The sequence below is a fragment of the Aulonocara sp. 'chitande type north' Nkhata Bay genome, linkage group LG12, assembly GCF_057382095.1.
Source record: "Aulonocara sp. 'chitande type north' Nkhata Bay isolate Kocher_YH1m ecotype deep benthic linkage group LG12, A_spYH_male_GT1.1, whole genome shotgun sequence".
In the NCBI taxonomy this organism is placed as follows: domain Eukaryota; kingdom Metazoa; phylum Chordata; class Actinopteri; order Cichliformes; family Cichlidae; genus Aulonocara; species Aulonocara sp. 'chitande type north' Nkhata Bay.
The window spans coordinates 21,502,220-21,519,838 of NC_141355.1; the positions used below are offsets into that span (position 1 = coordinate 21,502,220).

General features: G+C 38.5%; 1 protein-coding gene across 4 annotated transcripts in view; it reads left to right on the forward strand.

Moving 5' to 3' along the window:
- The first annotated feature begins 2,552 nt into the window (after positions 1 to 2,552).
- The window catches only part of sgsm1a (small G protein signaling modulator 1a), a 36,901-nt gene continuing 21,834 nt past the window's right edge, over positions 2,553 to 17,619 (forward strand). For 3 of the 4 annotated variants that reach the window (XM_086314269.1, XM_086314270.1, XM_086314271.1), the window contains exons 1-3: positions 2,554 to 2,664; positions 2,795 to 2,838; positions 15,844 to 15,919. In XM_086314269.1, coding sequence (XP_086170395.1) covers positions 2,646 to 2,664; positions 2,795 to 2,838; positions 15,844 to 15,919 — 139 coding nt within the window. In that variant the 5' untranslated portion in view covers positions 2,554 to 2,645. Of the gene's footprint in view, positions 2,665 to 2,794; positions 2,839 to 15,843; positions 15,920 to 17,619 lie in introns of all 4 variants that reach the window. The other variant, XM_086314268.1, reaches the window with a different exon arrangement.

The window sequence follows — 17,619 nt, forward strand, 5'->3', positions numbered from 1 at the left end:
TGAAAGATTAAATCAAACAACAGGCTTCTGACACAGTGTAACAGTAATTTTAACTAGTGTGCAATCGGTCAGTTTGAACTTCCACAGATTTAATACAGAAAGCCATAAACGGCACCTTGGACCATCTTGGTTTGCTGGTCCTGTGGCATCATATAGTTTGGTGAAGACAGCAAAATAGAATCACAGTAGCTTAACTGCACTGATTAGGGAAACCTAATAAAATGAATTTGTAATCAAATCTACCGCTTTTAGCACTGAGTAGTTTGAAAAGGCTACTAACTGGATAGTCAGAGAGCCATGGTCATGTAGGTCTGTGAGCGGAGAGAGTGCATCAAATGAAGTTACTTTGGGAAATGGATATGACACAGGATAGGACAGGAGACATCCAGTAATATCATAAAATTGTCACTTAAGAACCAAGTTGCAGCCGCACTGTCTGGCCTGGTGTCACATGGTTTACTGCCCAGCTTCCCCACCTGAAGCTGGGGCAACGTGCTGTGCAGAAGGATTGTTTAATAACTGTTGTTTTGGCCCTTTCCTGCTAAATGGACATCAAAGGAGAAGCAAAGAAGAATATAGATTATTTCCCCTTCAAGTTAGCACCTCTCCGGGTAATAGACAGAGAGGGAGAGGCAGAGAAAGTTATAATACAAGTGATAATATTATTGTCAGAGCTAGGATGGAGAAAAGCTGGGAGGGAAAGGCTGTGGTTATCCAGCCGAGGTGTAGGGGCCCCTGAGGGCCAATAACATAGCAACAAACCATACATTACTGGCCTTCTCAGACATACAAACCTGTCAATCTGCATTGGCATACATGTGCAGAAGAGCATCAGACTGACAGGAGCCTCCCTCACATGCCCTGGTGTCTGTTAGAGCACGTCGACTCTAATCACGCATCGACATGTGCATGTTGGCTTCTGCCAGAGGCTCTGCTGACAGGCAAAGAGGCCTGTATGACACAGCATTGTTATTTCTAAAGCTGGTGTTGGTGTGGTTTAAAAATCCTTTGAGTTGTTGTCATTTAGAAAATAACAAAGTCCCTAAATTTAACCTTTTTCATCTGTTTTGTATATTTATATCAAAATGTATTTAAATCAAGTTTTACTGCAACCCCTGTTATTTGTTATTTGATCTGTCCACTTGCACCTTGTTGTGATTCATAGGAACCTGTCCATTTTTTTAAATACATTTTTCTTCCTATACAGAACAGCATTACGCTAAAAGGCTGCAAATAAATGTGGAGTGTTGATGTTTGTGTGCGTTGAGCTGTGGTCTAAAGACAAACATTGCTAATTAGGCAGAGGATAGCTGGTGAGGAGTTTGGTGTGCTGTGCCGTTTACTCAGGCAGAAGTCCTGTTATGACACTTAACACGACATCCTATTACCTCACATTAACTAAAGGTGTGAGTCACCCCAGCCGGGGAATCCTGGGTTAAAGAGGATGCTTGTGAGGAAAAACAACGTGGGGGGAGAAAGGGGCCCAACCCTGCACCCCTCAGTCCCCTCAGTCTGTCATCTTGTGTTATCACTCCATCCTTTCACCACCTGATTCACCTGACAGCTCAGTCCTCCAGGCGTGGCTGGACTCATGGCCTTAAGATCTCCCACTCTATAGTTCACTCAAGTCTACTGTGGTTCTCCAACTCACATTGCAGGTTTCTCTAATGTGTTCTGAGTTGGATGCTATGAGAAAAAAATAAAGTAAGTGCAAAATTTAAATAAAAGGTGAAAAATGGTGATCCACGTGGACCTGCTGGTTATTTTTCTTCTAATCACTGGGTATAAATATATATTACACAGTCGCCATCTTCTGGACAGTGTGAGTTATAACTCTTTGTGGGGATTTTCTGTTGCAGAATGACGCGGTTTTTCAAGCTTTTTTTATTTTAAATTTTACAGAAAAATAATGAAGAGTCATATCTGGTTTGACATGCAGTAGAGTGTTACAGTAGAACAGATGAGGGGAAGAATGGATCTTCATATATATTTTATTTTATTTCTTTTTATTCTCTTTTGCGCCTTTTGTTTTTATTTTATTCATTAATTTAGTTAGTTATTTACTTATTATTTTAGTAGTTACGGTTAATCAATGAATTTTATTTTTTTATTTGTTTATTATGTTAATAACTGATTTTTATATAATAATTTTACCCAGAATTTAATTTAATTTTAGTTTTGTTTTGTTTGGCATCTTAATTTAACCGTTCTTCTACATTTTGACCACAAGATGGCGTAAGGACAAAAGATTTCCCCATCTGATAAATTTACGCAAAAACGAAGCTCTGATGTGTTTTAGTCATGTTTTAATTTCAGTAATAGATTTCATCCAAAATCTCAGTTAAACCAAATTATTTTTACTATCCTTGAGTCAGATTGTCGCTAAGATTTCTTGTAACTAAAGAGCGTTTGTAATACGTTGTATCCATACGGGTTGTATCCGTAAATAATATAGTCCACTCCGATTTTAAGGCTAGAAAGCTGTCTTTCGGTGAACATTTATTTCTCTCCCCTGGTTCTGACCCGTTCCCGGAGGGAGCGCAGCGTGTCTTTAAGAGGCGTGTGCTCGGAGGAGGTGGAGTCGTGATCCACATTGTACAAGCAGCTGATGGGAGGGTGCTGCGTTCAGACAGGAGACAGGATCCATGGCAACAATCATGGCAGGTGGGAGCAAAAGAACATTTTAATTTAAATTTATTTAAGTAACATTTGGCTCTGTTTGGGAACGCGGAGAAAGTTGAGTCGTGTCAGAAAGTAAAGATGCGCTGTTTGGTTTATTTTATTTGTGTTTCAGAGGCAGAGACCCGTCAGCGGCTGCTGCGCACCGTCAAAAAGGAGGTGGGTGTTTTCAGCTCAGCAGTTATCGAGTCGGAAAAACAAACATGTTGGTTCGTATGAAGCTCTGCAGTTCAGCCTGTGCTCGAAGAGGCTTGCCAGGTGATCCCTAACAAACACTGGCTGGCACCGTGTCAGCTGTTTCCTGGTGATGATTACAGATGTGTGCCTGTGGTGCTCATCTGTACCTCAGCCAGAAAAACACCAGGAAACAAGCTGATAGTAAGGGAGAAAAAGTAGAATACTAATAATAGTTATTAAAGTCCAGTAACAGTTTATGGTTGGTTAATTTGTTAAGGTCTGTTCTCAGCATGAATGATGTAGTGCTGCACCTCACTAATTATTTGGGTGGAGAAGCAGCACGAAGGAAGCAGATTGTCTTTAGCCAGTGTTTGTTGTGTTTATGGCACAGCAAACCATCAGCCTTCTGCCAAACCATTTGGTGATTCTAGACTCAAACTGTGTGTGTGTGTGTGTGTGTGTGTGTGTGTGTGTGTGTGTGTAATGAGTTTTGTGTATATGAAAGCTTCCATACATGTCACTGACATGATAATGACTGTTTAGACTGTTACATAAAGCCTGTGTTAATGAGGCTGGTGCGGGGATGCAAAGCTCGACCTGCAGGAGCATCTGTTTGGAGGAAGGTGTTATTAGATTAGCTAATGTTTTTATGGTTCATAGTGTTAAGCCCTTTGTTCCACAAAATGAATGCCTTAGTAAGGTTATAGAGTTTCATTAGATTATGATGAACGGTCGAGGTGATTGTGCCGCCAACACTCCCCTATACAGTCTTGAAGATAAGCAGGCACACTACATTCAGCTCAGTAAGTATTAAAGTAAACTGCAGGTGAAATTCTAAAGTCCGAGAGCCAAATGTCCTACATGTCACCAGTCATGGAGGGGAATGGTTGAAAATAGATAGTATCTATTGGCATGTTGGCTAAACCTTTGCCTTGATGGTGGAAGCATGATGGAAGTGAACATGTTGTGAGATGTCCAAACTGATGGGCCGTGCCTTTGTGAAGAGCCTCCTTTCATATAGATGCTGAAGGTAAACAAGAGTGGCACCATTTTTTCCCCCACTTTGCTCCTTTTTTTAAAACATGTATTAAATCTCAGCAGCTTCCTTAAAGTAATAACACCCTTTCTTTCACACATAGCAACCTTATTTAAATCAGCAGCAAGCTTCTGGGGTCGTAATTGCGTCCACCCAAACATGGGACTGGCAGGAAACTAAAACTCCCCAACAGGAAGTTGATTTATCATAACAGAGACACGTTGAAATATTCACAGTAGAGCGATAACATTCTGACAGCTGAAATCTAAAACGAAAGCACATCCAGTGTATTGGAGATAGATGACAGGTGCATGTCTGTTAGCAGACTGCTGTGTGTTACCTTATTGTGTTTCCATTGTCCTGTAGTGGTGTATACTTTACAGTTAAGCGTTTTTGTTGCCCTTTGTTTGTACAGGGTAGGTTTTCTCAGTGTCATCCACGCCTTTCTAATATAACCCAAACCCTCCGAGTCTTGTTGGTTTTGGTCTCTAAAAGAATATTCAGATGAAGAGGGACAGTAACAGCTGTTTGATTGTTGCATGGAGACATTTTCAACCTTCATTTGATAAAAGTGTTTATGTTTTTTTTAACTTTCCTCTCTAATTACCTCATGCTCTACTGGGCTTTATTCCTTTAAATCATCACATCCTGAATGTTGTGAAAGGAAGAGTGTAGAGGCGGTGGCCTGATTTGTTTTCCTCTGCTTCTCCAGTGTTTATCTGTGGAGAGCAGACCCTTCCCATGATTAAATATGCTCTCTGTGTGCATAAGGCCTCTCAAAGATTCTTTCACTGGGGCTCTTTGTTAGCGTAGCAGCGACTTTATTCTCAGACAGCTTTTTAATGAAGATCAGCATTTTTAATGATGTAAGAATCTGAAAAGAAAAAAGAAGAGTGGAAAGTGTTACTTTCTTTTTTTTTACCATATTCGATCAGGATACACACTGAGCTGATGGGCAAACAAATGACACATACAATTTACATTCTTTAAAACATTTTCATAATTAAAAAAGCATCACTGATCCTGGCAGTGATCGGAAGCTTGTAAAGGAGGTCCTTTTAAAATCTTTGACATCTGAGGTTCTCTGTGCCGATGAATGTCTAAGAGTGTGGCAAGTGATTTAAAAAGATATCTGAATTATTTGCAAGGAAAACTATTAGATGTTAAACATTTCACTTTGCCCTCCAGCAAATTTAGCCCACAGGCAGGACATTAGATGCAAAAAGAAGCCTCAGAAACCCAAAATGTCTTTGCATGACGTGCTGACAGTCTTTCAGAGCCTGGTGTCAAACTCCATATATCTACAATCAGAGCAATCAGAAATGTAGCCTGTGTGGAATTTTGTCAGGAAAAGCCTTTGCTGTCCAAAAATAGCATCAAAGCTAAGCTACTGTTTTACAAAGCAACCAAAGACCAGATCATTAGGAACGGAAATATATACACATACGTTTGTTTGGCCACAATATCAATAATGTAATGTGTTGTACTTATGTAGCGCTTTTCTAGTTTCACCCACCATTCAAACCACTTAAAGCACTTTATCTAGATCACAGCCAAAAGCCATTTAGAATCACCAGTTAACCCAACATGCTTGTTTCTGGATGGAGGGAGGAAGCCCAAGTACCCAGCAGATATGTTTGGTTCACAACAAAAACATCTTTTAGGAGAAGGTCCTCATTCCAACTTTGATTGGAAATGGAAATGTTATAGTTTGGGTTTGTTTCATGCAGCCTACAGTCATTTAGTCAACTATGAATTCAGCGTCATATCACAGAGTTCTGGGTCAGTCTATCCAAAAACTGAACCTGAGCCAGAAATGGAGCTTTCAGCAGGATAAAGATTCTGGTCCCAATAGAAATCCACTAAGGAATGTCTCAATCAGGAGAAACTGATGGCTTTAGAGGAGTCTAATAAAAGCTAAATTGAGACATCCTTCAACATTTTTCAGCTGAAGAGTGGCCAAAATCAGAGATAGTGGAAACTTATTCAGAGGTTTTTAGGGTTTTTCTTTTTTTGCTACATCTATTAAATCTGTTGATAACATTTTTGAAAAAGCTGTATCTACTTCTTCAGTCCCTGAAAGGAAAGATAGACGTTGTTGTTGTTGTCTGTGCCATTTTCACATCAGTTTATGGTTTTTATTACTCAGTGTGGGCCGTGCCATATGGTGACTCTATGCTGTGTGTTCTCACACTCTCCTTGCCCAGCTGGTTTTGTGCCATCAGTCTGCTCAAATATACCTGGATGTGGGCCATTATCCAGAGAGCGCAGGATGTCTGTGACAGCTGAATTGCCTTCTGGTGCAAAATTGTTTTAAATAAGAAATCTTATTTGCCTCAGCTTTGATACAGAGCCCCACTCTGTCTGGCTGCATTTCGCTCTGATCGTGCTGCTCCCTCCGCCTTCTTGAAAATCACGTGTGCACGTGCACATGCACACAAACAGAAATACACACCTGTGTTTGCTAAAGGAGAGAAGGGGCAATAGAGAGAGGGAGAGAAACTGAAGAGCTGTGTCATTTAGTTTCCTGTTTAATTTTTTACTGTTGGGTCTTGAGTTCCTCCTGTCTATAAACGAGATTGCACAAAAACTACCAAGCGGAATTTCATAAAACTAGGTGGAGAGGTAGAGCGCGGTCAAGGGAAGAATCTAGTAAATATTTATGCACATCCGGAGTACTTTCTTTGAAATTGCTAAATAGAGCTTTGGCCTTGGCTTAATTACATTTTGAGGACAAAAAAAGCAAATGAATCAAAGTGAGAACTTTTGCAGGTAGTCAAACTGAATAGACTGAGAGATTGACTGTTTATAGAGATTTTTCACTTTAACTGTTTGTGCAGCAAACACAGTGGAGGTCTGTGAATTTCATCATGTTGTGTTGATTGCTTGTGCGTATACTCCTGGTCTCAGGGATTTGTACAAGAACCAGTTCTTCACAGACGTTGCAAGACGGAGACTCTGACTCAGTAGTGAGCAGCTACTAGATACAAAGCAGATTATGGAGTGGCTACAGCACTAATCCAGGGCTGATGCATTCATTTTGCAGGGACAAATGCAGGGAAAACATCAGATATTATTATTGTATTAGAAACTAATATTTCTGAGATTGTTTCATTAAAAACTAGCATCTCAATTCCAAAAAAAGTTAGGATGCTGTGTAAAATGTAATGACCTGCAAATCTGATTATTTTCAGTAGAACATAGAAAAGATATCTATGTTATATTTACAAAAAAAAAAAAACTTTCTCATGAAAAAATATAAAATAAAAATTTTACAGGGGCAACGAAAAGCTGGAAACGTAAGTGGTAATTGCAACTAATTAGTTTGACTGACAGCAGGTCAGGAAGATGATTGGATATAAAAAGAGCATTTTAGAGCGGTAAAGCTCATGAATCTTCAAAAAGAAATTGTGGAAAACTTTCAGAATAATTTTCCTCAATGTAACATTGTGAAGACTCTTTATATCCCATCGTATACGATACATAAAATCATCAACAGATCGGAAAATCTGGAGAACTCTCTGTGTGCAAGGGACAATGATGAAAAGCAATATTGGATGCACGTGATTTTCTGGCTGTCTGGCAGCACCACATTAACCACCACAACAGAACATTTCTGTTGTGGAAGTCACTGCAGGGGCTCAGGAACACTTACAGAAATCACTGTCTGTGAGCACAGTTCACCGTGCCATCCACAAATGCAGGTTACAGCTCTGTGACGCAAAGAAGAAGTCGTATATAAGCATAATCCATAATAATGCTGCCATCTTCTCTGGGACAAAGCTCATAAAAAAACAGACTAAGGCAAACTGGAAAACTCTTCTGTGGTCAGAGAAGTCAAAATGTAAAAATCTTTATGGACCATCCGATTTATTTTCAGCTCTCAGTTCAAAAGCCTGCGTCTCTGATGGTATGTGGGTGCATTAGCGCTTCTGAAATTGGCAGTTTGCATATCTGGAAAATGCACCATCAATGCTGAAAGGTGTATAAAAGTGACTTATTAAAGGAATATATGCCTCCATCCAGATGACTTTTTTTTTTCCAGGCAAGGCCATCCACATTTCACCGAGACAATGCTAAACCACACATAGCAGCTGTTACAGCAGCATTGCTTCCTGCACTCCATACAATCCTGACCTTTAACCACTTGAAGACATTTGATGCATCATGAAAGGAAAAATATAACAAAGAAGGCCCAGGACAGCTGAGCAGTTAGAATGCTATGTCATTCAAGAATGGGACAACATCCATCCATCCATTTTCTTCTGTTTAGCCAATTCAGAGTCACGGGGAGGCTGGCGGCTGTCCCAGCGGCCATAGGGCGAGAGGTGGTTTACATCCTGGACAGGTTGTCAGTCTGTCGCAGGGCTAACACAGAGAAACAAAAAACCAGTCAACTCACATTCACACCTATGGGCAATTTTGAATCACCAGTTCACCTAACCCCATTAACTGCCTGTGTTTGGATTGTGGGAGGAGGCCGGAGTACCCGGAGAGAGACAACAATTCAAAATGAGCAAATATTACATATGAAATAGTAAAATGTCTCAGTTTAAAGATTTGATGTTTTCCATGTTCTTCTGTGAAAAAAATGTCAGTTCATGACATTTGGAAATGTGCATTCTGTTTTTATTTACATTTTGCACAACATCCCAAATCTTCCTTTCTTTTTTTGAAAGTAGCCCTAGTGACACTTTTAAATCGATAGGATAGGATTACCTGGCTTTGCTGAGGTGCACTGCTGCTACACTGCTTATAATCAAACTGAACTACAGTACTTCATGCTGTTTAGTATGGCAGTTGAGGCAAATCTGCACAAACTGGACCATGTTATGTGAATGGAGGGCCCTGCTTCCTCTAAAGCTGTCGTGTCTCGACCTCGAATGATACGTCGTGTAAAATTATTTCATGTCAAGGCTGAATATTGACACTGTACAATCAGCGCTTCAAAATCCCACAGCGTCCTCGTAAAGGTGCCGTCATCAGAAAGACGTTTTAGAAAAGCCACCCTGTGGTTAGAGTACCTTGGAACTGTTTTGGGCTGTCTTTTGGTTATATTGACCTTTATGGTGGCATCACATTCTCTGCCATTTTTACAGCTGATCACTCTTTTCATTCGGTATTAAGCTGTAATTCACATAATGGAATCGTGATTCAGCTGGACCTCTTTATAAGAGAACTGCAGCTCCATGTGCCGTAGATTAACATGAATAACAGTAATTATTTTTTTCATTGTGCGCTCCCTTCATTCAGCATTAGACTTAGTGATTATGAATAATGTAGGATGGAGATTTTAATGCAAGGAGCTTTCTCTCTCCCTCTTATTTCCTTTCTCTGCTCTTGGAGGAGTTAATTGGAATACTCAAAAGATCCTTTATCACTCATGCTGTTGCCTTCAAGCAGACTCATCGTGCTTTGCTGATGAAATGAATCATTTTTTTCTCTAAATTTTCAGTTTTTTCTTAAATCTCAGTGAGAATATATTGTTTCTTGGGTGATATTGTAGCACATATGTTTGCTTTAAAAAGTAAAGTCTGGGTGGTATTTCTGCTTTATTGATGCCAGAGTAACAAGATGACGACAACACGGCGCATCTAGATATTAATAGTGGCTGTCGGAGAGCCGCATTCAGCCTCTTATTTCAGAGATGAATGAATGTTTGCGTGTCCTTTTGGCGGAAGTGATCCACTGTGAGACTCGTGACGTCTCCATAGAAACCTGTAGGTTGTCTGTGCTTAGACGTTTTACCATATAAATTCCTCAGAGGCCTGATCTGTAGCCCAGACGAGAGAGATGAGGAGGGTGCTTCCTCAAGTTAGCAGTCAGTTTTCTGTGTGTCAGATGCACTGAGAAAAAAAATTGGTGCATATAAAAGCCCTCTGTGTTTTAAGCGTTTGTGTGTGTGTTTGCGTGAACGCAGGCTTTTATATAATCATTAACGGAGCTGGTGTGCATCACAGTGACTGCCACTTTCTCTGGTGTGTCGGCAGTGTGAATCATTTCTGTTGATGCTAAAGAAAACAATGCTACTGATGCGAACAGTCCAAGTTTGAGTAATGACTGCTGTCTAATTAGTGAGTTGTTTTGCTTTTTTTTTATTCCAGGCTTCTGGGTTCATTTGTCGTCCAAGTATTTAGAAAAAAAAAAGATTTGTGGATTTAATTTGTCATCTTGCATAAACAGTGAGAGCTCAGTTGGCAGATTTTCTTAGCAGTGTTTGTGCATCTGTTACATTTTCGTGCCTGTAGTCTCCGTCTTAAAAATAGGGGTAGGAAATGCAGTGTTGTACTCTATATTGCCAAAAGTATTCACTCACCCATCCAAATCATTGAATTCAGCTGTTCAAATCACTTCCATGGCCACAGGTGTATAGAATCAAACACCTAGGCATGCAGACTGCTTCTACAAACATTTGTGAAAGAATGGGACGCTCTCAGGAGGTCAGTGAATTCCAACATGGTATTGTGATAGGATGCCACCTCTGCAACAAGTCCAGTCCTCGCTACTAAATATTCCACAGTCAACTGTTAGTGGTATTATAACAAAGTGACAGTGACTGGGAATGACAGCAACTCAGCCATGAAGTAGAAGGCCACGTAACATCACAGAGCGGGGTCAGTGGATGCTGAGGTGCATAGTGCCCAGGGGTTGCCAGCTTTCTGCAGAGTCAATCGCTACAGACCTCCAAACTTCATGTGGCCTTCCGATTAGCTCAAGAGAAGTGTGTAGAGAGCTTCATGGAATGGGTTTGCATGACCAAGCAGCTGCATCTGAGCCTTGCATCACCAAGCACAATGCAGAGTGGGATTATGGGTTGTTTTTCAGGAGTTTGGCTCAGTCCTTTAGTTCTAGTTAAAGGAACTCGTAATGTTTCAGCATACCAAGACATTTTTGGACAATTTCATGTTTGTGGAACTTTGTGGGAACGGTTTTGGGGATGTTCCAACACGACTGCACATGTGCACAAAGCAAGGTCCACAAAGACATGTATAAGGGAGCTTGGTGTGGAAGAACTTGACTGGCCTGCACAGAGTCCAACCCAAAAGAACACCTCTGGGATGAATTAAAGCAGAGATTACGAGTTAGGCCTTATTGTCCAACATCAGTGTTTGAGTTCACCACATGATCTGAATAATTGCATTGTGCTTGGTCATTGTGCTTGATTGATTGATTGATTGATTGATTGATTGATTGGTAATTTATTTCAACATGTGAACAATATACAAGTACATTTAGAAAAGAAATAAGAGAGAAAAAAAATACTATACAAATTACATACAAAAAACCATTCTGATTAATTTACATGTTGAAAGGGAGTGGGAAGAAGTATACACTTATTTAATCCCACCCCTTTGCCATAAATTATCAGTGAATATTTAGTCAGCTTCCTTACTGATATAATTTGTAATAAAAATAGTGAACAGATTTCTGATATACTATATACTATAATATCACATCATGAATTTTTTGTTTGTTTGTTTGTTTTTAAATAGAGACATTCACTTAATTTAAATATTTTCCTTTTCTTTATAGTTCGAGAAGATCATATTTTTATAACTCTTTTTGAACAGTTTTATGTTTGGACATTGCTTTAATTCCATATTCAGTTTGTTCCATAGTTTCACTCCATGAACAGAAACACAAAAGCCTTTTCTTGTAGTACGTACCTTCATTGTTTTCAAGTTACAAAAACCCCTTAAATTATAACTTCCTTCTTTCAAAAAAAACATACTCTGAATATTACCTGGCAGTTCTTTATTTTTTGCTTTGAATAGAATTTGTGCTGTTTGGAATTTCACTATATCGTCAATTTTCAATATTTCAGACTGCAAAAATAGTGAGTTTGTATGTTCCCTATAACCTGCATTGTGGATGATTCGAATTGCTTTTTTTTGAAGAGTAAAAAGTGAATGTAATGTGGTTTTATAGTTATTGCCCCAGACCTCTGCACAATAGCTTAAGTATGGTGAAACCAGTGAACAGTAGAGAATATGAAGTGATGTTCTGTCGAATACCTGTTTTGCCTTGTTTAGTACTGCAATGCTTCGTGATACTTTGGAATGAATATATCTTACGTGAGCTCTCCAGTTAAGTTTTTCATCTATTATTACCCCCAGAAATTTATTTTCACTGACTCTTTCAATATCAACACCATTTATTTGAATCTTTGCATTTGTATTTAAACTACTATTTCCAAATAACATCAGTTTAGATTTATTCAAATTTAATGATAATTTGTTTTTATCAAGCCAGAACTTCACTTTACTTATTTCATTAGTCATATCCTCCAATAAATTCTGCAGATCATCACCAGAGCAAAAAATGTTTGTATCGTCAGCAAAGAGAACCATTTTTAATACTTTGGACACTTTACAGATGTCGTTAATGTACAAGTTGAAGAATTTTGGACCCAAAACTGACCCTTGGGGTACACCACAAGCAATGTCCATACATAAGGAGCAACCACCATTTATTTTCACAAACTGCTTTCTGTCACTTAAATAACTCCGGACCCAATCTAAAACTACCCCTCTGACACCATAACGTTCCAGTTTTCTTATTAATATATCATGATCTATAGTGTCAAATGCCTTTGTCAAGTCTATGAATAACCCAGCCACATATTGCTTTTTGTCTATGGAATTTGTGATGTATTCTATTGAATCTAATAGTGCCGATGATGTTGATCTGCTTGATCTGAATCCGTACTGACTCTCAGTGAGTAGTTTATGTTTATCTATAAATTTTTCCAGTCTGTTTTTAAACAGTTTTTCAAGAACTTTTGAGAATTGAGGTAGTAAAGAGACAGGCCTGTAGTTTGTGAAATGGTGTTTGTTTCCAGATTTGTATAGAGGTATAACTTTTGCTATTTTCATTCTGTCTGGAAATCGACCAGTTTGAAATGATAAATTACAGATGTATGTAAATGGTTTTATAATAGCCTCAATGACTCTTTTAACCACTATCATATCAATATCATTACAATCCAAAGATTTGTGATTTTTACATTTTTTGACAATTTCAAGAACTTCATTTTCATCAACGGCTGTGAGAAACATAGAATATGGATTTCTGTCAATCAGTGTATCGGGTTTTTCCTGTGCTTTCCCAGGATCAGTGATTGTTCTTGCTAAATTTGGTCCAGCAGTTACAAAGAATTCATTGAGACTATTTGCCACAACATCCATATTGTATTCTTCATGGTCATTACAAATGAAATACTTGGGATAGTTCTTGCCTGCAGCTTCTAGAAGAATAGTCAAAAATTCCCATAAACATACTCCTGAATCTTGTGGAAAGCCTTTTCCAAGCAAAATATAAAGACGTGGTGGGTGACTCAAGATTTTTGCACAGTATTAAACATCACTATATAAACTTACCAGTACTGCCAAATGTCTGAGTAACTTTATTCAAGTATAAAAAGTACTTTTCAGTTATTATAGTTAACCTCTCACTTAAAATCAAATTTAAGTGAGAGGTTAACACTTTTCACCTCATTTGTTTGAGAACTAGATTAGCATTTTATAAATGAACAATAAACATAAACGTCAGATGCTATGCTTAGAATAAATATCAACAGTAAGGTAGCTAAAATTACTGTCATCTTGATTAACAGCAGTACTTAAATTCCTCATAGCCAGTAGTAATAGTTAGATAATAGCCAGCCTTTAAGTACTGTGTGCCTTCATATTTTAACAGCTCATGTTTGCTTAAATAAAGATCTGAATGCCAAATGGATGACCTGAAGTGATTTAATTATCTCTGTTTTCTTACAGTAAATGTGAGATCAAAATACAGGTGGCATAATCCATTTATGTATAGTGAGTAAACTAGTAATGAAATTATTAATCAATTTAATTGTGCCATAGTGGAAAATCCAATCTGAAGATAGAACTTTATCTGGTGGAAAATATTATGATCCCGCTGTAAATTTCATTGCCTTACAGTTGCAGAAGTGCCACACAGAGAAAATATTTGCCCATGCCACCGAAATATAGAGTTAATGTGCTGGAGAAGGTGTGTGTGTGTGTGTGTGTGTGTGTGTGTGTGTGTGTGTGTGTGTGTCCGTAAGTCAATGTCTTTGTGTGTAGTGGGTGAACCTGGCAGTGCAATATGGTCATTGTGGACAGACTCATTTCAACAGGAAATTACAGCTATCTGTGTGGCCGTGTCCAGGGCTTGATACTTTCCATGCATATTGCAGACCAGTGCCCACACAGTAGGATGTCTCCATAGCCACCAGAGCAGCTGATACACCCAATCATCTTAACTATTGGCTATACAGTTAGTGCCTTATATTATCCGACTACTTACCTTTTTTTGTAGTTTTGCCTCTGTGCACCTCCACAGTGGATACAATCTTTATGTGATCGATATGCAGATTTTTAGCTTTAACAAAAATCTTAGCAGTAAATGGTTTGGAATTACAACTATTTTTACCCACAGTTCCCCACTTTCAGAAGATCAAAAGTAATTAAACAAGCTAACATCATTTTAAATACGAGGATTATTTTAATAATCGGATGAAAATCCTTTGCAGTCAAAGACTACCTGAAGTCTAGAAAGACAGGGACATCACCAAATTCTGTTTCCTCCCTTTAACTGTTATGTTATACCTTTTCTGCAACCACCTACTGCAGTTGTTGCTTGTTTGTGGGTTTTTCTGGCCTTTGGCAATCATGTTCTGTTTGACTGAAACAGGTGACTGATTTGGCCATTAAAGAATATTTTATTTCCCTTGAGAAAACCTTGGGTTGCTTTTGCAGTCTGCTTTTGGCTGCTCTTTATTTGCACTGCGCAGTGTTGTCTGTTCATTTCTGCAGCATTTGTCTGATCTGAGCAGAGGGTATAGCCCTGTACACTTCTGAATTCATCTTTTTAGACTGCTTCTATCAGCAGTCACATGTTCAATAAACAGTAGTGACCTGCTTCGACTGGAAAACATACAGTGCGTGCCGAAGCCTCCACCATGTTTGACAGATAATGTGGTGTCAGATCATGAGTTGATTCATCCTGATTTCATCTGACCAAATATTTGTTCTGAACTGTGCAGGCTGGTTTAGATGTTTTCTGACAAAGTCTAATCTGGCCTACTTCTTCCTGAGTGTAACCAGTAGTTACAGCCTGATGATGGCCTCCCTCATTTGGACCTCATATTGAGAGTTCCAGTGAACAGCTACCAATTGCAAGTTTAGTCAACCCGGGGTCATCTGTCTACTAAATGCATTGTGGAATAACGAGGCAACAGGCCTCACTTGGTCATGAAACCAGGTGTCAGACAAATGTCCAATCACTTTTCATCCATATTTCCCTTGATAACATGTATGTGTAGAACATGTTGCTATTCTTAAGCAGTTAATGCAATGCTTTTGTTAAACTCCTCGATTAAAAGCTGAAAGTCTGCACATCAGTCTGTTGATTGATTTGTTTGGTTTTTTTAGTTCCACTGTGGTGGTTCACAACTATAAAAATGTGTCATTGTCCAAAATCTTATGGCTCTAACTGTAGCTGTTGGCATGTGATCAGAGAGAGGGACAGATCCCAGAGATGACAAAACCTGAATAATAGCCATTTCTGATGTCTGACCCTCTCTATCCTTATTTAAAAAACAAGTTGGGCTTTGATTTATTTGGATGTGAAAAGTAAGAAACAAGGGTCTGTGATGAACTCCCATCCCTTCCCTTTTCTCCTTCCACACCCAAATATATCTCCTTCATTTCCCAGTAGTTTGAGATGAGAGCTGGTGACTCATCCACCAACTTAACATGCATTCTTCCTTCTTCAGTGTCCCTCCCACCTTAATTTCAAACCCCAGTTCATCACTGAGCTCATTTTTATGCACAAAATTACATTAGATTTGAAATATCTATTTATCTTCCTGTGCCACCAAATTTTGCCTGTTGTGGTATATTATTGAATGAGTCACCCAACATCTGCCATGTCATTGACAGGTGAAGCAGATTATGGAAGAAGCTGTCACCAGGAAATTTGTCCACGAAGACAGCAGCCATATTGTGTCCTTTTGTGGTGAGTAATCAAACAAATTGTGAAGCTTTTGCTCTCCAAGTAATTCTGTAATGCTGGAACGGCTTAATGTCAGCTTATTTCAGTCAAGTTACTCAGAACTCTTTCTCTTGTTTATCTTTCGCTCTGAATGTCGAACTATACAACCTGATCTTACGTTTCTCTTAAAAGTGGCCTAAAACTCATGATTAATTTCAACCATTAAAATATTATCAATTATACATGATGCCTTGCTCAAAATTACTTCACACAAATCATACTTGCTTATATCTCACAAGTCATTTATTGATTACAGGACAAAATTAAAAACAAAGCAATCGCAGTGATACTTCTCTTAACCATTAAGCCACTTCATTGCACTTTTTTCTGCTTTTTTGCTTTTTGCTTTTTTTTTGCTTTTTTCTGCTTTTTTCAACCAAACAACTGCTACTGTTATAACTTGCACATTACGTTTCTCAATTTATATATACTAATTTATTGGAAGTTACATGTCTACTTTTAATGCACAGGTACAATACACAACCTGTACTTTTCAAGTTATTCTAAATATTCTTACTATTCAAACATCTTTCAGTATCCTGCTCTGTTTGCACACAACAACCTGGGTTTGCCACTTATCTGTACTTTAATTTTAATAACTGTACAGTATTGTTTTGGTAACTATTGTCCATGATGTAAATATGTAAAGATTTTGAGTGCTTCTGTTCTATGCCCTGTGTTCTGTTCTGTTTGTATATGTGTCTTTTTGCTGCTGTTACAACCCAATTTCCCCTTGTGGGACAATTAAAGGATTATTCTATTCTATTTACACTCATTCCAACGCCACTAACTGAATTTAATTTCTTTAATTAATATTAGATTAATCAATATTCTCATGTAGAGTTATTGATAACAGTGAGATGTTCAGTACATTCAAAGAAAATTTGGTTGTTACAAAGAAATTATCCATTGGTCTGTGTTATAGAATTAGTTTTTCCACAAGGAGAGATGGTGGATGGTGGATGAGTGTGTCAATGCCTACTGCATTAACAGCAGGCAGTGACACACTTTTAGCACAAGAGTATATTTATTGTTCAGTACAAATAAGAGATATTTAAAGTTCAGTCCTTTACCAAGTGTTTTTGTTCTTGCCTCCAAATCACACTTCTGGATTGCAGTATGATTAGTGCGAGAAACACACTGCCCACATGCAGGTGGTCACGCTCATCGGATGTCTGGCTCAGACCGGAGCTGTAATCAATAACAAGATATATTTGTGGATTTAAGTGTGAATAAAATGACTCTCAGCTTGCAGAAAAGGTGATATTTTTACTAGCTGTGTGCAAAGACAAAGACTGTTGGGGGGGGAAAGGCATGGCGTAACACAGACCATCATTATTAATGGGAAATAAATAATTTCTAATGGTGTTCAGATTAGAACCTAAACTCTGACTCTTGGGATGATTGGTTAGGCCAGGACAAAGCAAGTTATGCGTATTTATGGTTTTTTTTTTAAATGTCACAAAACACACAGGTTAAGTAAAAAAAATAAAAAATTAAAAAGTTACTCTGAAGCTCCGGGAATCAAACCATGAATAAAGCTGAACACTGGCAGAAAATAAGGCATGTGACAGAATAACAACTAACAAAGGGATAGACAGAGCTGTTAATACCATAGACTGTATTTAAAAGATGGACATCACCAGCGTGACATCACCCATTGG